Here is a 20,838-nt window from a genome sequence, read left to right on the forward strand (position 1 = left end):
CGCCCCAAGCGCTCTGTCCATCCCAATCCTATTTGTAGGAATGGAGCTGTCAGCCTGCCCACAGAGCCGCCCTCCGCAGGGCCAATCAGGCCGAGGCCAGCAGGACAGCCGACCTGTGCCTTTCTCAACAACTGCAAATACCAGGGGTTCAGGCTGTTCCTGAAGCCCAGCACCACCCAACTGATCACATCTGAAAGAGCCTTGAGAGCAAAGCTGCGTCAGAGGGGGGCACAGGTGCCAAAAATGCTGCTTGACCCCTTAGGATTGTTTGCTTATCTTTGGATTTTTTTCTTTATTCAAGTTTTTTTTATTTACACACATGGCAAATATGAATATCAGAGAGAATGAATAGCCTGCTTCTAGTTAGCAATGAGAGACTACCGTAATTATTGCTGTAATAATGGAATAGCATGAACACAAGCAAATTCAGTATGAGAGATTTATCTTGGAACCAGTCCCTGGGCAGCCTAACCGCACCTGGTGTCAGCTTTGCACAAAGGCTTGGGATCAGACCCAGGATGACAGAACTATTTCTGTGACCATCCTGCCACACAGCAATGGCCATGAGCTGTTGGTTACTGCCAATGAAACATTCCCATTTTTTCCCCAGCAGTATTTTGACAGGTGTTCTCAACAACAGCTGTTTGAAACTCTCTAAGTCCCTTTCCCGTCATGCAAGGAGAGAGCTTTGTGAAGGCACACTATTTTGCTTAACCATAATAATGTGCCACTTAAAGAGGAGCCAACTTCTGGGAGGGGTATTAAGACAATTTAGTTGTGGGATTCAATGGGATTTGCTAAAGCTGCTGTGCTAATGGCACGCTGTTCTTGGCTGGGATGCCAGGGAGAAGGTGGTGCTCTGCAAGTTGCTCTCCTGGTATTTGAGCAGCAGTTCCTTATACCATCCAGACTCTCTGCTTCACTGACATCAGAACCCTGTACCCATCTGGTATGTCCAAATGCCCCACAAAATTACATCCTTTCTTATCCCAGACTGTGATGCTCCAAGTTCAAGTGTTCTGGGACGATGAGAGAGGCACAATGGGAGGCCAAGGCCTTGGTCCAGCAATCTCAGAGATGCTTGTCACAAGGAATTATGTGGGCTCTGCAAACAGATGAAGAAAACCAGAAAGAGCAAACACTGGTCTGCACAACCTTGACACTGCAATCAATGCTGTCATTTGCCACCAGGAGCAAGTAAACAGCCCCAGCATTGCACTGCATAGCAAACATTGCAGCTTTATCTGGATGACAGGCAGCAATTTGTGGTAAAGGTAAATCTTTCTGTTCACTCATGCTTGACATATGGATGGTCTTGCTACATTCCCTGATCTCAGTGGGATTACGCATGAATTTAAGGTTAAGTACATGCATGCCTGAAGGATCACAACCTTCATTTAATATTGTGTGACCCAGCAGACCCGTAATTAATCCCTAACATGTTCAGGTGACAGATCTCGCTCGGTGCTGTCATCCACACAGAAATGAGACGTGCACGTTCATACATTCAGGCTGGCACTCAGACAGGTTTTCCAGCCATTGAAGCAATGAGGTTTCAAGAGCCGCTCAGAGGCTGCTTCCTAGCAGCAAAAATGGGACAGTGGCAGTTTGTGCCATGTAACAGGCAGGGGAAGGAGGTGTGATATCAGCACCTGCTCGCACAGCTGCCTCATGTTGGGATGGGAACCTTCCCTTCTACCTGACCGACATTGTATGCCATAGTCATTGAAGCTGTTCAGAGGCCGATCAAACCCAGGGGAATAACACCACCATCTTCATCCCAAGCACTTTGCAAAAGTGAAATGTGGGCAAAACCAATTCCAGATTTGCTCTTCCTTCTCTGCCTTGCTGGATTTCAGACAAACCTCCTCACACAGGCCGAGTGCTGCCTATGTCAGACAGGGGAGAGTTACTGGGAGCAATTTCCAAATCATGGGTATTGAACCTTCTTATCTAGCTGCTTTGTCAGCAAACATGAGCATGCACGTTTTGAATGGATCACACAGGCAGCACAATAGGCTGGGTATGTTTTAAATAAGTTTAATGGAGTTTAATATGCATTCACCAACAGTACAAAATGAGACTTTTCAGCTATACAAGGGCCAGAAGCAGGTCAAACACAAACGTGGAGTAGCATTACTTAGGAACAGTTATGCTGAACACCAAAGTAAGTGGGTAAGTGGGACACAACCAACAACTTGTCTCGGGAGGGAAAGGACGAAGCTAGCCTAGACCCTACAAAAATACACATAACCACCTCATAATCCTATTTCTTTAAAAGCTGCATTTGCTGAAGTGCCTCCAGACAGATCCCACTGCATGTTCATCCTGCTTTTTTTTTTTTTTTAATTTAATCATCTTCTACTTAAAAATCAGCAGCCCATGTGCCAGATCGGTATGATGCACAGGAAAAGATGTCTTTTCTTTACTGATTCAGTTATAAGGAATTTATGAAGCAGCTCTTCCCTCCGCCCTCTTGGCCAGCTGAAGTGCCGGCTGCGCCTGCTGCCAGCGTACCTGCATCCAATTTTGCCCTCTGGTGGAACCCCAGAATTTTGCATCCCAGCAAAGACTGGCTGCCAGGAAAGCCTGGCAAGTGCAGAGAACACATCCTGCCAGCAGCTAACTTGCCATTTGGGAATGCCCTGGGGGTGAACCCAGTGGTGCTGCAGACTCGGGTGCCTACAAGGTGACCCACTGAGCTCAGAGGCTGCTTCTCATGGCTGAAGAACGCTGGAGAGAAGGGAAAATAAAGGGAGTCCTGTCAGCAAAGTCACAGACTCAGTGTCGTTTACAAAGGGTCGCCTGCTAAAAATGGGATGTTGTGACAAATCAGTGGGAAAAAAAGCAGAGAGAAGAAGAGAGACAAAAAGAGAGAGAAAACTGCCCTGCAGTGTGCCCATGATGAACCATGCCCAGTCAGAGCCTTGGGACTTCTGCTTCCGAGGCAGACCTGGACTTCCTCCTGCTGCTCAGGCTGCCCAGCATTGACTCCTCACTGAAGGCCCCTTCAAAGGTCGACAAGATGGACTGGCAAAACTTCTCCTTGAAATCTGGCCCCACAAAGACGTAAAGGATGGGGTTTATACAGCTGTTGAAGAAAGCGAGGCTGGAAACCAAGGGGATTCCTATGTAGAGGGCCATTTTCATCTCGTGACTGGAAGAGTTTTGAGATATTTCTAGCAAGGAGAAGACGTGATAGGGGAAATAACAGAGGAAGAATGAGACTGTGACGGCAATGATAATTCTGTACGGCTTTGCAGAGCTGGCTAGTTGCCTTCTTTTCAGCTTGACAGCAACAACGCTGTAGCAGATGAGAATCACTGTGAAGGGGATGAGGAACCCACATAAGAACCGCGTTACGATCATCGCTTTGTGCCGCATCCTCCACAGCCTCCGTGTCTCCTCGGCCGTGTAGTCATCAGACAGCGCGAAGTTGTTGTAGCAGCTGGTGATGTTACGGGAACTGACCGCAGTGTCACGAAAAATGAGGTATGGGGAGCTGAGCAGGACAGCCACCCCCCATGTCCCCAGCGCCACCCTGGCCGCCAGCTCTGGGCTCCTGCGGTTGTGGGACCACACGGGGAAAGCCACGGCCACGCAGCGGTCCACGCTGATGACCATCAGGAGGAAGACGCTGGCAAACATGTTGAGGAAGGCGATGGTGCTGTTCAGCTTGCAGAGCAACTTCCCGAAGGGCCAGTGGAAGTCCAGAGCGGTGTAGATGATGCTGAGGGGCAGGAAAAAGGTGAAGATGAAGTCAGCGATGGCCAGGTTGAGGAACCACACTGAGTTCACTGTCTTCTTCATCTTGAAGCCTGCAATCCAGATGACGAGGCCGTTCCCTGTCACCCCCAGCACACAGGCAATGCTGTACACCACCATGGAGAGGACATGCAGGCTCTTCTGGAGGCCAGAGTAGTGGTCGTGGACTGTGGCATTCCCAGAGGGCATGGAGGGGGAGCTGTCAGGGAAGGGTGATGGAGAAGAAGAGACGGTCTCCATTGCCAGCAAGCTGGGGTCCTGAAACCATAAGAGCACACACTGCTATCACCTGCAGCTCCCTTAGCTTTGGGGAGAATCTTTGACTGCAACCACACACAAAATGGATATGCAAAGATGAAACCTGCACTTAAAATGACTCAATAACGAACATACTTCTCTATAGAACATCTCAAGTTTCAGAATGGTAGATAAATAGTTGTGAGGCACAAGGAATTTAAGCCACTTGAGCAAGTGAACCGATACAGAGGGAGGAAGAGAGTCCGAAAGTTTTGAGTTGATCTGATCTTGTCATGAAAGGGTGATGCCAGCAGGAAGGGGAGATGTTTGAGCAGAGGCTCAGCCATCATGGGGACAACTCAGAGTCCCAGTGCTGCAAGCTTTTGCAGACAGGGACCAACCAAGACTAAAAGAATTACTTATCTCTTGGCAAGTCCCTGGGAGATTGTCACCCACACTGACAGCCAGCCCACTAATGCTGAGAGGCAGAAAACAAATGATATCAAAGATCTTTTTGCTTACAGCTCTTTCCACACCACAGGGCCCAGGAGGCTGCGGGCTGAGGGTTGGCATCTGCCCTGTCTCCCTGTCACCCTGTGACCCGAGACACCAGCCCAGGCTCTGCCACTGGCATTGGCAGTGTCAGAACAACTCACCCACAAGCAGTCTGTGACAGCAGCCGCCCATGGGCTGAGAGCAGAACTACAAAAACCCAACTTGCACAGCTGTGGCCAAGCTCTTTGGTGATGGAAGACAAATTAGCAGGGCTAAAAACTGTTAGATTTCTGAAGTTAAAAGATTGTTCCTTCAGCAGCTATCCAAGTATCATAGAATTATTAAGATAGAAAAGATCTCCCAAGATCAAGTCCAGCCCCAACCCACCCCACCGTGCCCACTGCCCACAGCCCTCAGTGCCACATCTCCACATTCTGGAGCACCTCCAGGGACGGTGACCCCACCACTCCCTGGGCAGCAGTGCCAGTGCCTGACCGCTCTCTGGGAGAAGAAATTGTTGCTAGCATCCATCCTGAACCTCCCCTAGTGCAGCTTAAGGCCATTACTTCTATCCTATCACTGTTACCTGGGAGAAAAGCACCTAAGGACGTGCACAGTTCAGGCAGAGCGGTATCCAAGGTGAGTTTTGGAGCAACAGCCACCCCTGCACCCACACACCCAGCTCTGCACCCAGCACCCCTCACCGCCAGGACCCGGCGGCACTCACCGCAGCACCGCACTGCTCCCGCTCTGCCTGCAGCCCCACGCACTGCAGCCCCACTGCTTTGAGACACCGCTCCTCACGCTGTGACTCACAGTGCACACTCTGCTTTTCCATCGCTTGGGATCACAAGGAATTTACTGGGACCGCTTATTCCCTACCTCTGTTCCTCAATTTACAGCACGCTCATTTAACCCCTGAAGTTCTGTCCGTGGTCTCTTGGGTCAGGTTGGCCAAACCCAAGGGCCCGCTTGTGTTTGAAGCGCACAGCGCAGCGCTACTCCTGCCTGCAAGCCTCATCCTTCCGGGGCTGAAACATTCCTCCAGGGCACCGGCCCACCCCGCAGTGCAGCAGGGCTGCTCTGTGCGCAGGGAGCAGTGCATGCTCTGCTTCCGCAGGCTGTGCTCCCACACCGTGGCCGAGCACCACGCACAGCGGACCCGAGTTCAGCGCATCACCCCGGCCAGCAGCCCCGCCACCGGGGCGGCGGGATGCGGGGCAGCGGGGAGCACCTCCAGGGCTGGCAGGGAGGCCCGGGGGATCTCGGCCGGCGGGGAGCCCCGGTGCTGGGGAAGTGGGCGGCTCCCGTGTGCGCAGGGCCCGGCGCAGCCCCCGGCCCGGCCAAGGTCAACCCGCGTGCCGGCAGCGCCGCCCGCCCCGCCTGAGCGCGGGTCATGGGGAGCGGGGAGGGGGCGGAGCGCGGCGCGGATTGGACGAAAAGTTGTCGCAAAGTTCTTCGTTCGGGCGCTGATTGGTCGAGGGCTGCAGGGGTGTGACCCGGCAGCCTATGCTAGGAGCGCGGGCTGCCTCGGGGCGGCTGAGCGGGCCGGGATCGGGATCCGTATCGGTGCGGTGCGAGGCTGCGGGGCGGGCAGGGATGGGGCGGGCGGGCGGACAGGGACCGTGCGAAGTGGGAGCGGGGCGGGCGGTGGTGCTGCAGCACGGGTGTCGGGGCGGGTACCGGATCCTGGATATGGGATGCGACGGAGCCACGTGTGATGCAGCAGGTGGAACTCCAGGGCCGTGCCCACGCTCATGTCCCACCAGGAGGGTGGCAAAGGGGCTCCTCCTGGCAGCTTTGTTCTCTCTGCAGCCCTTTGGCAGCAGCGTGCATTCGCACAGCGCCCCACACAACGCGCCTTCGTTTCAGCCCGCGTCTCTGACAGCGTTTCCCCGCTGCCAGCAAAGCCCCGGGGCAGCCGGGCCTCCGAGCCCAGCGGGGGCCGCGCTGCTGAACGGAGTGGATTGCTTAACAACCAGCTCACGGCCCCTCTGTGACCTTGTGGGGTTAATGGATAAAAAGACACTTTGTGCACAGCCAGGACTGGAGCTGGGCTGCCATGGCTGCCCTGGAGTTTGTGCGCTGCTTTGTAATGCTCAGTGCTGCAGGGCTGCTGCTGCCTTGGGCTTAGAGCAAGTTTATGTCTAAAGCCTGAGTGAAATGAAATGGTACTGCTGGATTTTATCACGTTTCTTGTTTTATCATGTTTCTTATCATGCTTCTTAGGGACTTTCTATGTCCCCAAGTGCCAGGACAGGGGCAGGTAGGGGGAGGCCACACCTTGGTTGTGTGATATCAAGGTGGGGGGAGAACAGATACTGGAAGTAGCCATGTTGCTGCAATAAACACCCTCCCTTTGCCTTTTGCAGGTGGCATCAGAGGCAGTGGACAGATGGCAAACGTGACAGAGGGTGCTGGGAGCCTCCCCAGCGCAGAGCTGTGGGCCTCCCACAGTAAGATGCTACTGGAGCCACTTGAAAGCAATGACCCTGAGGTGAGAGCTATAGGGACACCGACCTCCTTGAACCAGGGGCACAGTGCAAGGTTAAGCTGCCGGGACTCGGCCAGCCCCTGTGCCTTGTTATGGACAGAGAGGGCATCCTCCAGGTACGTGCAAATTCTATGGCTGTCATTTCTCAGCCATTGCTCGTAACTCTCTGCCTGGAGCTCAGATGCCTGCACCAGGCCCAGCACTTCACAACCACCCGGCAGCATAGCCATTGGCTCCAGCCCAAGCAAAGCTGAATTATCTGATGGCTTTGTGGTATCTACCAGAGAAACCCAGAACGAGGCAGGACACGTGATCAGCTGTACCAAGAAGGGACCTCACCTCCCTTCTCCAGTGGCTTTCAGGCTGCTCTCCATTATCCTAACTCCTCTGAGGGTGCATCCCACGCCATGCAGCACCAATGCCTCTGTGAAGAGCTGGCACAAGTGAAGCTTTCTCTCCCTCCCCAAGGTATACAACATCATCAAGAAGGAGAAGCAGCGGCAGAGGCTGGGGCTGGAGCTGATTGCGTCAGAGAACTTTGCGAGCTGCGCAGTCCTGGAGGCACTGGGATCCTGCTTGAACAATAAATACTCTGAAGGCTACCCTGGACAGAGGTATGGGGCTGGGGAGAGCCTGAGACACCCAAACTCTTGTAAGGAGGGGACAGGGACCATCTGCACTGCCACGTTCATCTCAATACCTCATCTCTGGGAAGAAAGCCATGTCCTGGTGCTGGCAACTGAACTCCTGCAGGACAGGATCTGACCCTTTCAGTTTCTGTCCTTGGCCGTGCACCAGGTAGTTGTAGCAGGGTCATGTCTGCTGCTTGCAAACAGCAGCATCCTGGTCTCACAGCTGGCACTGCCTTGGGCATGCATTCCTGAATGAAGAGATTCGTTTTAACCCTGAGGTTTTGTTCTCAGCAGACACCGACCTCAGTGTAACTCCTTCCCTGTCCTTTACTGGCAGGTACTATGGTGGGACCGAGTTTGTAGATGAGCTGGAAAGGCTGTGCCAGAAGCGAGCCCTGCAGGCATTCCGCCTCGATCCCCAGAAGTGGGGTGTCAACGTCCAGCCCTACTCAGGTAATGGTGTCCCCAGAGCAGGCAGCACAGGCTGTGGCAGCCTCTGCATGCCCCAGCACCTATGAACTGCCTTGTGTGTTCCTGCCACAGGGTCACCTGCTAATTTTGCGGTGTACACGGCCCTGGTGGAGCCCCATGGCAGAATCATGGGGCTGGACCTGCCTGATGGGGGTCATCTAACCCACGGGTTCATGACGGACAAGAAGAAGATCTCTGCCACCTCTGTCTTCTTCGAGTCCATGCCCTACAAGGTATAGAAAGCTGCTCCAGTGGGAGCCAGGTTATGGCCTTCATAAGTGGAAGAACCTCTTGACAGCACCCCTGCCAAAGTGGCTGAATGCTCCTCTTCCTCTCCCAGGTGAATCCCAAGACTGGTTACATTGACTACGACCGACTTGAGGAGAATGCCCGTCTGTTCCACCCCAAGCTGATTATAGCAGGTAAGGAGCAACCCTCACACACGGGGTGGCATCCTGAAGCCAGTGGGCAATTGCAGAATTATAGAATAGGATCACTGAACAGCCCAGGGTGGAAGGGACTCAAAGGATCACACAATCATTAAGGTTGGAAAAGACCTCTATCGTCAAATCCACCACCTCCGTGGGCAGCAGTGCCAGTGCCTGACCAGTCTTTTGACGAATAAAATGTTCCTAATATCCAAACTGAACCTCCTCTGGCACAGCTTGAGGCCATTCCCTTCTGTCCTTGCAGGTGTCAGTTGTTACTCACGCAACCTGGACTATGCCCGCATGCGACAGATTGCCGACGCCAACAGCGCCTACCTGATGGCCGACATGGCCCACATCAGCGGGCTGGTGGCCGCGGGCGTCGTGCCCTCACCGTTTGAACACTGCGACGTTGTCTCCACCACCACCCACAAGACCTTGAGGGGCTGCAGGGCCGGCATGATCTTCTATCGCAAAGGTGCCTGACCTGAGCCAGGAGAAACTCTCCACCCAGGCCAGGGGAGATGCGGGTTAAAGCTCCTTCCTGCTCCAGCTGGGAAAGAGGAAGGGCAGAAAGATCTGGGGCATCACAAAGGCTCAGATCTGAAGAACAAGCATGATTTCCTTCCCGAGCTGCCTTATGTATTACCCTGCTCTCTCCTCCCACAGGCACCCGCAGCACGGACCCCAAGACAGGAAAGGAAACACTCTACAATCTGGAGAGCCTCATCAACCAAGCGGTCTTCCCTGGGCTGCAGGGAGGGCCACACAACCATGCCATCGCAGGTACGCGTCTGCACTGGGCTGGGATGGTGAGGAGGGGACAAAGATGTCCTGGCTCAGCTTTGAGCCCCAGTATCTGCAGAGGGCTCCAGCTGAGAGGTATAGCAGTAAAGAGCAGCCAGCTTGATGCGGCTGGGGGAGAAACCAAGCTGTTCCTATCCTACACGGTTAGGGGAAGGGATTGTCCATGAGCTTTCTTGGCTTCCAAGATGATTTTTGTTGGTCCTTAAAAGCTCACTGCTGTGCCTCATCCCCAGGGATTGCTGTGGCACTGCAGCAGACCATGACTCCCGAGTTCAAGGCTTACCAGCAGCAGGTGGTGGCCAACTGCAAGACACTGGCAGCAGCACTGATGGAGCTGGGCTACAACATTGTAACAGGTAAGGAACAGCCTCAGCTGCCTGGGTTGGGACCAGCTTGGTATCCCAGGTTTGAGCCAACCACTGGGGCAACATGTGCACAGGCATGACGGGCAGGGCTTTGCTGGAACTAAACTATTTCTTAACACTGCACTCTCAAGCCTCTTTTTTTTTTTTTTTCTTTCTTTTGCTGAAATCTCAAGGGTTCACCTCAACTCTCCTCTCTCTGCAGGGGGCTCTGACAACCACCTCATTCTCCTGGACCTGCGCAGCAGAGGTACAGACGGTGGCCGGGCTGAGCGGGTGCTGGAACTCTGCTCCATCGCCTGCAACAAGAACACATGCCCTGGTAGGCATCCCACGAGCTCCACCATGTTCTGCCCCACGTGCTTGGATGTCTGTCGTGCCCTGTGCTCCCCAGGGCCACACGGAGCTTCTCACAGAACTCCCAGCCACTAGGGGCCAGGCCAAGTCCCCACCACAGCAGTGCTGGAATTAGGTCACACGCTGCTTGTTCTGGTGCAGGTGATGTCAGTGCCCTCCGTCCCAGCGGTCTGCGTTTCGGGACACCAGCTCTCACCTCCCGTGGCTTTCGGCAGGATGATTTCCGCATGGTGGCTCAGTACATCCACAAAGGTGAGGGTCCCATTTCCTCAAGCAGGTGGTGGTGGCACAGGACAGCAAGTCCCTGGCAGCCCAGCACCTCCTCTCCCAAGCATCCTGGGGAGCAGCCCCAACCCTGCCAGCCATGGCAGGGCTGAGAGCTGCTGGAAGTGGCACCTGCCTGCTGATGGGGCTGAAGCACACATCTCTCCCCCTGCAGGCATCGAGCTGACGCTGCGCGTGCAGAAGGACATGAGCCCCAAGGCCACGTTGAAGGAATTCAAGGAGAAACTGGAGGAGGAAAAATACCGGGGAGAGCTAAAGGCACTGAAGGAAGAGGTGGAGGCATTTGCAGCAACCTTCCCACTCCCAGGACTGCCAGTCCTGTAATGGGAGGCACTGTGCCCACTCTCAGAGCATGGCACACTCACACCCCTGGAACGAGCCCTGCTGCCTTCTCCCTGCACCTTCCTGCTGGCACTGGCCCCATGCAGCAGCTCCTCATCTGACTCTTCCTCACCTCTCCCCTCCTGTTTCCAACACCGGAGCCCCTCTGAGCTAGATTTCACCACTAGATTTTACAAATGGGCCTGAGCAGAAGGAAATCCCTGACCTCGAGGCAAGGTTTGGGATTGATCTGCTGTGGGAGCAGTAGATGAGATTACACAGGCTTCCTGTCTGCCTTCACAACCAGGAGGGACAACCAGAAGCCAGCACTCAGGGTCCCATGCCCAGGAACCTCGCACCCTTACAAAGTCTTCCTGGCTTCAGCCTCCAAGACTCGACTTCCTACACACACACCAGCCTCCTTTTGGGCCTCCACACATTTTGCCAGGGCTGAGCCTTATCCCATACCCAGAGAACAGCCCTGCCGGGGCCACCAGTCCAGCTCCACCACAGCACAAGCCAACACCTCCAGCGGTTTCTCAGACCTCTGAGGACATACCTTAGGTAGAACCATTTTTTAATAAGCACAGTAAAATTAAGAATTTAACCACAATGTATGACAAGAATTATAAGCTTTAAAAAATACAACCAATTTTTGTATTTCAAAAATATCTGAACCCAAATAAATAATTTTTTTTTAAAGTACATTTTTCAGACTAGTCATTTGGTGTTAACATCTGTTAAATTCTTGTGCAGTAACACAGCACGACACTGAGACATGCTTCTTGGACTTCTCCCGTCACACTCGCTCTAACTACTGACACAAGCATTCGGCACACACAGGCACACACACGGAACTCAACATGCAGTAATAGGATACAGTGCTTTAAAATAAGATGAGAATTCATCACAGCCTCCTCGCAGCCCTCAGAGGCAGCTCCAGCCCCAGCCCCATCCCCATCCGTGCTCGCCCTGCACTGGGGTGAGCAGCAGGGCTGGGTACCCTGTGTTTCTGCCTTCCAGTTAAAACACGTCTCATGAGCAGTGAGCCACAGCTCTGGCAGCAAGTGCAAGGCTCCCTCAAATAGCAGGGTACAGTCCTGCTCAGTCTAACATTGTGCTTTTGGGGCACAGCACAGAGCTGGCACCCTCCTTCAGCCGATGCAGCTCACTGAATTGCCCAGCACACTTAGAGGTGCCTTTCCAAAGCGCTGCTATAAGCCCCGTGTCCTGCAGTGGGTCCTGCCCGGCTCTCCAGGATGCCAAACCAGCAGTGTGAGCAGTCACCTGCCTCGAGACCGTGGGCTCAGGGCTGCCTGCATTCATTCCAGTGCTGAATGAAAACCACAGAACGAGTCTGGGGCAGGGAGACATCAGCTCTCACTCCTCCAGTGCTTCTCCCAGCCCTTACAAAATGGTTAATATTGCTAGAGTATAGGCAGTGCTTCCCTAGTCAAGGCAAGACAGCTTTGGAGCTGCTTAGAAGTGATTGCTACTGGATGAAAGAAAATCCAAGCACTATCCTCTGAGAAATGCAACCTGCTTAGGGTTGGTATCGCCTACTCCTATGGCTGACCATCCTCGTGGTGGGATCCCAAAGGGGCCGGCAGTGCAGCTCAGAGCACAAGCGAGCAGATGTCTCCCAATGCAGGGAACAAGAGGAGCGCAAACACTGAGCCCTGCCCTCCCAGCCAGGCAGCCACGGGAGGCCTTTCCCATGATGAATTTTCCAACTGGCCCTAAAAGCCTTCATCCCACAGCAGCCAGCAGAGAGGATGGAGCTGCAGTCAGCATGCAGGAGCGCAGGGCGGGAGGCAGCACTTGCAGGAGCAGATCAGGGCTGCGCACAACACTGCTGGCGTTGGTGCGGAGGGCAGACGCAGGAAGGCTGGGCAGCACCATGCAGAGGCTGTGGGGAATCAGCCCTGCTCGTGCTGGAGGACTGTGGTGCGGTATGAGCCAGCTAACACACATGCTAGGATTCTTCACAGGAGCTGTTAGTAAGATCTTAACTTGTTGCAAGTCTGCCTGTATTGGAAACCAGTGAGGTAACACAGTGAAGATGAGGAAAATGTCTTAAAGTGCTGATATAAGGATCTTTACTGTGCAGTCAGATCAGAAAGACGGATAAATGGCTGAGCAAAGAGGAATTCAGCTCCTGAACCACCAGCTGCATCCGACTGCCCTCAGCTGCAACCTCAGCGAGGTACTGCCCAGAGCCTGGCACAACTCCTCATGCCCTGTGCAGGAAGGTGAGCTCGGGGCCATCCGGCTGTTCTGCCACAAGCATCCTGAGGACAAATGCTCCCAGGTGTGTTTCCACACACAGCTCCCTCCCAATGGCCCGGGTGCAGATAACACAGGTGACAGCCCCAGTGAAGCCCGCAGGGCATCCTCCAAAATTCAGAAGTGCTTTGTGGTGGAGAGATAAAGCAGGTCAGACAGGTGGAAGTGCAAGTATTGCTCAACACAGCCTTGAATATCAGTACTTTAGGTTTGGTAGAGGAGAAGTGACTTATCTGACAGTTTATGAAGGCAGCTGAACATTCCAGATAAAGACCACTACGACTATGAAATCAGCCAGTGCTGATCATCGAACCTGCTCTGCTGCTCTGAGCTGTCAGCCCGCAGCAAGAGACACGTGAGTCAGCAGGCAAAGAGCTCCTGGCCCTCCTCAAACCCAAACACTGCAAGTAGTTTCCCAGCACAAAACATGAGCTGCTGTGACGAAAGCTTTTCCAGAGCTGTGAGTCAGGCAGGGTGCAGGGAGCTTGAGACTGCCTGGTGCCTTCCTCATCCCGGGGAATCGCAATGGAAGTCGTCCAGATGCACACAGACCAACAAGGAGACACCGCGAGCCACTTCAGAAAGTACGTTTTGTATGGACATGGAAGTCCTTCACCAGCAGACCCAGTTACATGCGACAACAGCACACAGGAGGACACAGATAGCATCCGAGAAGGAAAAGGTCTTTGAACATGCTATGAGGGTGTGCAGCCCCATGCACAGGCACACTGCTTCCCTTCAGCAAACATGAAGCTGTACTGCTTCCCCACTGCACACCAAAGAGACCAGCACAAGCAACCCCTGGCCTTGAAAGCCCTCTTGAGACTGTCATGAGTCAAGCATCCCAGCTGCCTCACTGTAAGCCACCACAAGTGACGCTGCTACTTGACACAGACTCTTTGCCTTGTTGGTTAATACCTCCTGGACTGCTCCAAGGGCCCTCTGCAGGCAGGGCAGCAGGAGGTTGGTACCGGAGTGGCGATGCTGGTGGCTGGATGACAGCCTCCCCACAGAGGCTCCCTGTCTTTGGGGCACAGGATTCCGAGCAGCACAGTTATCACAGCATGTTTCAAGAGGGTTTAGGCTCATGCTGACAAACCCCAGCCTCCATCCACACACAGAAACTTCCCCAGGCATGGAAGGATCACATTCCATTCCAGCATGATTATGGTAAACAGACGTTTTAAAAAAAACAAGCAAATAAAAATTAAAATAAAAAACTTCAACTAATCTCGTACAATCTTAGCTGTTCTCCTCCCATAATCAGAAAAGTGCTAAAAAGAAATAAAACCAGGCTGCCTTTCCTAGAGAGACTTCTTTCTCTCGCTCAGACGTACCGCAGGAGCAGCTGCTGCCACACAGCACGGGGCAGAGCAGGCTGCAGCCAACAAGCTGCACCTCCTGCCAGACTCCAGAGGGAAGCGCTGTGCCCAGCACAAAGCTCCCACACCAAAGGACAATCTTCCAGCTGCATCATCGTGGTGGTGGCACTGCCCTCCTGGCAAGGAAAGTGCTTGTGTCTGGGCTCAGAGATCTGCAGCTCTGCCCTGTCCTGAACCACCCAGAGCACAATGTGAGAGGTAGTCGAGACACGGCAAAGGCTTGGCAATAAAATAAAGTGAATTGGCACAGCCAGAAGCAGCCTGTGGTGACACTGACCTGGCTTTGCCACCAAGCACAAAGGTCAAATCCCCAAAAACAACAAAAATAGAAACGATACAGATACAACGTGGAATCCACTCAATTCCTCCTAGCCCTCTCCTGAGCACTAGTACCTCACTGGCTGGGCAGCCTGCTGCAGAGGCTTGCTGTCTCACAGCACAGCTTCAGCTGAATCGCACTGTGTGGCTCTCCATCACAAAAAGCACTTTAAAGCCCATCTCTCCTTAGCAGGTCACTCCCAGCTTCACTAGTTTTTAGGATACCTGGTCTCCTCTCCACCCTTCACAGAGCTCACCCAGCAAACAGGATGTGACAAATTAACAAGGCACAGTGCTCTACATTCACAGCAGAGGAGCCTTGGTGCTAGCATGCTGAAGGAGTTCAACTCCATTCCAGTTTTAACAAAGCTGAGAAACTCACAAACACTATCTGGAGGGAAGCCCACGTGCTTCTGCTGCTGCCCCTCAGGGCCAGGGACAAGCAACTCCAAGAAACTCAGAAAATATGGAAAAGTACATCACCAGCTGCTGCTTCACAGGTAAATGCACACTGCTGTCCTGGCAGGGAGCTTCCACGTGTACACTGCTTACATCCCATGCTAACATGAGACACTACTGAGCTAAAAACTTTATGTGGCCTTTGTATTTCTCTGCTGGTCTCTGCCCTGGCTCCATGGAAAGGAGCAACAACATCGTGGCTCCGGCAGAAGTGCAGAGTCCTGCATGTTTAATGGAGCTGCACACCACTGAGCACTGCTCATCTCTCCCTCCATGCCATAATCCCCCTGGGGTGCTACCATGGTATATTTTAAAAGTTAATAGTGTTCCTTCTAACATTTAAAAACAGAGTGCCCAGTGTTTTATGTGATGGAACACCTACATTCTCAGCAACAGGGAACCACACTGAAATTCAGTCCCTCAGACACTGATTTCTACGAAGCAGAAATGCTTGCACATACAATGGCTTCTTTGCCCCTTCCTGACGTATGACAGCTACTGCAGACAGCATCAATGCCAAGCATGGATGATCTTTATCAGAATCCGAGTATGCAGGCAGACAGCCTACGTGCTGCTAGATTTTGTACAAAAAGCTGGGAACATAGTCAAATCTGAGCAGAGGATTCGCCCCCTGGCCAGGTTCCTGAATGTACTGCAGCTTCAGCAGCTCAGCTAAATACTGTACAATTTTCATATCTTCATTGGCGAGGCCCAGATGAAGCTTCAGAAAGTTCATCCTACGGTTCACAACGGATTCCTCCGGTTCCCTTTCGTTGATGGGAAGGTGCAAATGGTGGCAGAAGGTATAGAGGAAGGCTTTTGAACACAGCTGGGTGAGGACGCTTTGGACGTGCATGTAGTAGGTGCTGCCCCGTTTGATCTGCGTGCGGTGATCCGCCAGCCTGGCCACCAAGGAGCCTTTGTACAGCGGGCAGCGCAGCGTCTTGCTGTCGGCATCCAGGATGCTGACGTAGCGGCCGTAGCGGCTCAGGGCATGCAGCGCGTTCACTCCAGCTGGTGATGCAGTCCTGGAAGAGCAAGAGAGAGCTTAAGCTGGAGGAAACCAGGAGCTACGAAGCAGGCTGCCCCGTGCCCCACATCGCACCCAAGTTCCTGCCGGCTTTGGATACGCTGAGGGCAAACTAAGGCTGGCACGGAAGAGGACGGCTGAACCGCCTCTCTGCTCTGACAGAGGGAAGCTCCATCCCCCGGATCCACGCACACTGATCCACGCTGCGCCTGTGCTGCTTCACAAACACGGACCTGTGGGCAGCTTCCTCCCCCTCGCAGATGCAGAAATGAGGACAGAGAGGCTGGGAAGCGACACTTCTGGTAACAGAAGCAGATCTTGCGGCAGCTGTGGGCTCCCTTCTGGATATGACACGAAGGAAACAGAACAGAAATCCCCTTGCCACAAGCTCCACCTTCCCCCTGTCTGGTTGTTTTGGGAAGGAGCTGCCCTGAGGAGCTCAAAGAGGAACAAAACCTTCCTTTAAAAAGGGAACCGTCCTCAGACCAGAATATTCCCCGGCTGAGCCCAGTCCTTCTTCACCCAGATGCAAATCTGCAGCACGCTTGCAATTATTCACCAAGCCTAAATTAATGCTATTTAAATGCAAATTACAAGCCTACGCAGATCCTACCTTCTGCTTTGCAGTTCTGCCTGGTTCAAATTGCCCTGGTGAGAAGCAGCTCCCAGCCCCAAACCAGAAGCTCCAACTGCTGATGCAAGAGCTGCCCCTGTGCCCAGGCAGTGCGGCTTTGTGAGAACAGCACCCTTACAGCTGTGCTTCAATAATTAATTTAGCCTCCAACTTCCTTCCTATGGCCCTCATATAAATGGTGTGCTGAGAGCATCCATGTTAAACTCAACAACTAATTAACATTCCACAGAGAAGAGTCTGAATGACTGACACATGTTACAAGCAGTCCTTGTTGGTTGGTTTTTTGTTGTTTTTTTTTAAACAAAAGTAACTTTTCATCATACAAACTGCATCTAGCCACAAACATTAATTAGCCAGCAAACATCCAGGGCTTGTAAACATCTCACCAACAGCAGAGACGTTTTGAAGGAGCTGCTGGCAGACCTGGCAGCCTATCCCACAAGCACAAAAATGAGGGCGAGCTCACAGCTCAGGATTATTCAGCCATCCACAACCAGAGATGCAATACTCAGCAGCTTGGAAAACAGATTTCTGCATTTCAGCTTTCTGGATGCTCAGAAACACTCCTTTAGAAGCCATTCCAGCTTGGTTCTGAGCAATGGGTATTCTTCTCATCACTCTGAATCATTCTTTCCACCTCAGTGACAGAAGTAGGCATTCCCTGCCACCTGCTATATCTGCACCCGAAGTGCTGGAACACATCCTGGTAAGGCACAGAAAATCCTTGTCATAACAACAATGAAGGAAAAGACAAAATCTTAAGAGCTGAGCAATCGCTATTTGCTAACAGGAACTACAAAGCCACATTTTAGGAGTGGGTGCTGGGGGAGGGACGTCTGCCTCAGCGATGCCCTCTGCCCTGAACAGGTCCCCCCTGCACCCGAGCTGCAGTTCCAACTCTGCAGCCTGAGGAGCTCTTCAGGCACTGTGCTTTTTTTCCTGCACTAAAGCACATCATAAACCTGTACCTTTACCCTTCCAAGAGGATCCAGCACAAACACTGACTTTGCACCTCTGTCCTTCACCAGAAACACAGGTGTCACAGGAACTCACCAACACCAGCAGGAATGCTCCTGTCAACACAAACTGGGCTGCCTGCATACCTGAGTGCTTGCTTCAGAAACAGTAATAGCCAAAAACGTTGAGAATTTTGGAAAGAGGTGATAGGAGAGATAGCAAAGCACAGCGGGGCCTTCAAGAGAGCTTCATTATCAGACCAGCCAGGAAATCACTGGGACTAATGTCTGTTCCCTTGTTTTGCTAGACTAAAGACCTAAAACATCAGGAAAACTCCTAGCCAAATAACATTATGATCCAAGCAGTAAGTGCCCAGCAGATGTTTTAGATTAATTCTTAAGCGAGGCTGAATGTAAAGAAACAGACAAACACACTGCCCTCCTACAGATACATCCCAGAAGCAGAAATCTGTGGCAGCTGTGTAGGTGATTACATAAAGAGAACGCCTCTGCACATCAGATCCCCTCTGAAATTCCCCATTTAGTGGACTCAGTTTTTATCATATACCTCAACACCAAGAAGCAGGGAGCCCCCCAGTTTACCTTTGGAGCCCGATCAGCTTCCATCTCTGGAAATCCACCACATGCAGAGGGGAAGTGACCCAGTGTTTCACAGGTTTGGCATAAGCACCACAGTTGGGCACAAAGATGGAGAGTGCGGTCACCAGCTTCTTGACTATTGCTTCATCTTCCCCCAGCACTACCAGGGTCCTTCCGCTGAGCAGAGAGTATATTGCAGGGTGGGCAAAGGGATACTGCCTGATGAACCGCAGCGCGTTCTGCCCAGCCTTCTTTTTGTGCCTCTCATTCGCGAGGCACACGGGGTGAGCAGGAGACGGAGTTTGGTCGGAGCAGGTGGAGGCAGCGCTGCTGATGTAGCTCGTGGAGTCTGAGCACTCGTCCAGGCTGGTCCTGCTCACCTCCCTGCCTGCTGTGGGGTAGCGTGAGTCGAGCTCATGGGGAAGGAGCCCCCCTGAAGCACTGTCACAGGGCGGGGAGCTCACAAAGCTGCCACGCAGCCCCTGCTCAGCCTGCCGGTATGGCTGAGGGGGAATCCTGACCACACCGTCCTCATCGCACTGCTTCTGGCCCAGTTCGGGCAGAGGCTCGAGGAAGTTGGGGCTCTCCTTCCCAATACAGCAGGCAGAATCAATCTGCGCCAAGTTTTCCTGGTTTGAGACATCCTCCTGCTCGTTAGTGTTGTTTGGGTTTAATCTGGGGTTGAAGCGAAGGCCTCCCTCTTCATCATCCACATAAGGTTCCTCATTAATTGCACTTGGGTAGCTCGCTTTGAAATCTTCTGGGATAAGAGACTCGGAGGGGCAGGTACTGAGGACTTCAATGCTGTCCTCACTGACGGTCCTCCGGCTGCCCACCTTGCTCCTGCCCACCTGGGGGCTCGGGCTGATGGGCAAGCTGGCCTGGCTCTCCGATTTCATCAGCCCAGATGCAGATTTCTCCGTCCCAAGAACCTCAATGCTCTCACCGCTACTGATACTGCCTTTAAGATCCGCATCGAGATAGTCCAGGTTCTCCTGGTGTTCAAAAGTTAGGGATTCTGTCATGGCAGGTTCTTGAGGGTCGTCCATGTCCTGCTCCATCTTGATTGGGACACACTCCACGCTAGACTTGTAGGACCCCAGGCTGATAACCACTTTAGGAGTGGAGGACTCTTCTGAACACTTTCTATCAGCAGCATCTTGACTGACTCCCTGGCAGCCTCTGTACTGGTTTTCAGGTGCTTTTTCATCTAGAAAAGATACGTCTTCAAATAGAAAGTTAGTTACATTCTGTTGCTTCAGAAGTGCCCTACTGATCTGGTTTGTCAGGAGGTAGCACACATCACCTCTGAAAGTCCTCTCAATGTGATGCAGCTGATCTAGGGTTTGGGTGAAAAAATAAATATCGCAGAGCTCCTCCAGCGTTTTCAGCTTCTTGTCAAAGCATTTGGCAGGCTTTGCTTTGATGAGTTTGGGAGTGTAGGAGGGCAGGCGGGAGTAGAGGTGCATTTCCCCTGGCTCAGCAGGGTCTGAGGCAGCCAGGTCCTGTGCACTGCCTGCGCCAGCCTGATCCAGTGCACATTCAGGCTCATAGGGGTGGAAGTCAGACTCCTTCAGCTTCCTATAGGGGTATGATCTAATCTGCTTTAGCAGATCTTGATGCTCAATAATAGACTTTTCCACACTGGCCAACTCGTTGGCCTTTTCGATGGCTTGGGTTGTGTAATACCCCTTGTCATTGGCTTTCTTCTGTATCTCAGTTTCGTTGTGCAGCACAGTCCTGGTGTAGTCGAGATCCTTCAGCTTCTTCTCAAGCTCACTAGCAAACGCTTTCCTGTTCCCCGTTTTCAGGCATTCAGAGGCTTTGGAGAACTCAGCAGAGAGTTCCTGAAACTGCTGCATGATTTTGTGCTCGTCAGCAGAAATGTAGGCCATGCAGAAGGGCCTCACAAAGCCCCTGGCTTCCAGGTCGTACAGCGTCAGGTGGTGCACGTAGGCAAAGGCCCCTTCCTTGGAGTCCCCCAGCACCACTTTGGAGTCCTCCACGAAGTTCAGCTTGGGGTAGGCGCAGCCCGGAGGGTGTCCCACAAAAGAAGCCTGGTAATCCACCGACATGATTCGAAGGGAGAAATAATTGAGATCGAAACTGCCCGGCACCTTGGCGTCATCGGGGATGGTCAGCAGGGGCTGCGGCCCCACCTGCTCCGAGAACTCGGAGATGAGGATGAAGTCCCGGCTGAACTTGGAGCTGGCGACCTTGGCCCAGGGGTTGGCGCCGTGGCCGGCGAAGGGGAAGAGCGGCACGGAATACTCCTCGGGCAGCGGCGGCTCCCGGTACAGCTCGTCCCCCAGCTCCTCCTCCCGGGTGAAGGCCACCACGTCGGGGGCGCTGATCATTATTCCCGCAGGGGAGGCCCCGACATGGAGCGCCGAGGCCGCCCCGGCCCCCCCCGACCACCGTCACGGCCGGGCAGCCCCGGCCCCGCTCCCCTCACGGGCGCCGCGGCACCGCCGCCATCTTGGGCTCACATGACGCTGCGACCTCTCACCCCGCCGCCC

General features: G+C 53.2%; 3 protein-coding genes across 5 annotated transcripts; 1 reads left to right on the forward strand and 2 right to left on the reverse strand.

Moving 5' to 3' along the window:
- Positions 1-2,053: 2,053 nt before the first annotated feature.
- On the reverse strand, positions 2,054-5,632 carry LOC125700621 (chemerin-like receptor 1). 2 transcript variants are annotated; one of them, XM_048961566.1, is made up of 2 exons: positions 5,380-5,632; positions 2,054-4,023 (listed from the first exon to the last, which is right to left on the reverse strand). In XM_048961566.1, the coding sequence occupies exon 2, from the start codon at positions 4,003-4,005 to the stop codon at positions 2,920-2,922; it is 1,086 nt and encodes a 361-aa protein (XP_048817523.1). In that variant the 5' UTR covers positions 4,006-4,023; positions 5,380-5,632; the 3' UTR covers positions 2,054-2,919. The 2 variants fall into 2 exon arrangements, with proteins under 2 accessions (XP_048817523.1, XP_048817522.1); XM_048961565.1 differs by having other exon boundaries at positions 5,225-5,632.
- Positions 5,633-6,011: 379 nt separating this feature from the next.
- SHMT1 (serine hydroxymethyltransferase 1) lies at positions 6,012-11,359 on the forward strand. Of its 2 annotated transcripts, none has more exons than XM_048961564.1 (12): positions 6,012-6,071; positions 6,870-6,994; positions 7,460-7,605; positions 7,961-8,076; positions 8,167-8,327; positions 8,435-8,516; positions 8,788-9,000; positions 9,192-9,308; positions 9,563-9,685; positions 9,897-10,013; positions 10,190-10,300; positions 10,488-11,359. In XM_048961564.1, exons 2-12 carry the CDS (start codon positions 6,893-6,895, stop codon positions 10,655-10,657), a joined length of 1,458 nt encoding a protein of 485 aa, XP_048817521.1. In that variant the 5' UTR covers positions 6,012-6,071; positions 6,870-6,892; the 3' UTR covers positions 10,658-11,359. The 2 variants fall into 2 exon arrangements, with proteins under 2 accessions (XP_048817521.1, XP_048817520.1); XM_048961563.1 differs by lacking the exon at positions 6,012-6,071 and adding an exon at positions 6,187-6,668.
- SMCR8 (SMCR8-C9orf72 complex subunit) lies at positions 11,215-20,799 on the reverse strand. Its single transcript, XM_048961556.1, has 2 exons — positions 18,323-20,799; positions 11,215-16,127 (listed from the first exon to the last, which is right to left on the reverse strand). The coding sequence occupies exons 1-2, from the start codon at positions 20,674-20,676 to the stop codon at positions 15,674-15,676; spliced, it is 2,808 nt and encodes a 935-aa protein (XP_048817513.1). The 5' UTR covers positions 20,677-20,799; the 3' UTR covers positions 11,215-15,673.
- Between the last annotated feature and the right edge of the window lie 39 nt (positions 20,800-20,838).

Source organism: Lagopus muta, chromosome 15 (assembly GCF_023343835.1).
Source record: "Lagopus muta isolate bLagMut1 chromosome 15, bLagMut1 primary, whole genome shotgun sequence".
NCBI classification, from domain to species: Eukaryota; Metazoa; Chordata; class Aves; order Galliformes; family Phasianidae; genus Lagopus; species Lagopus muta.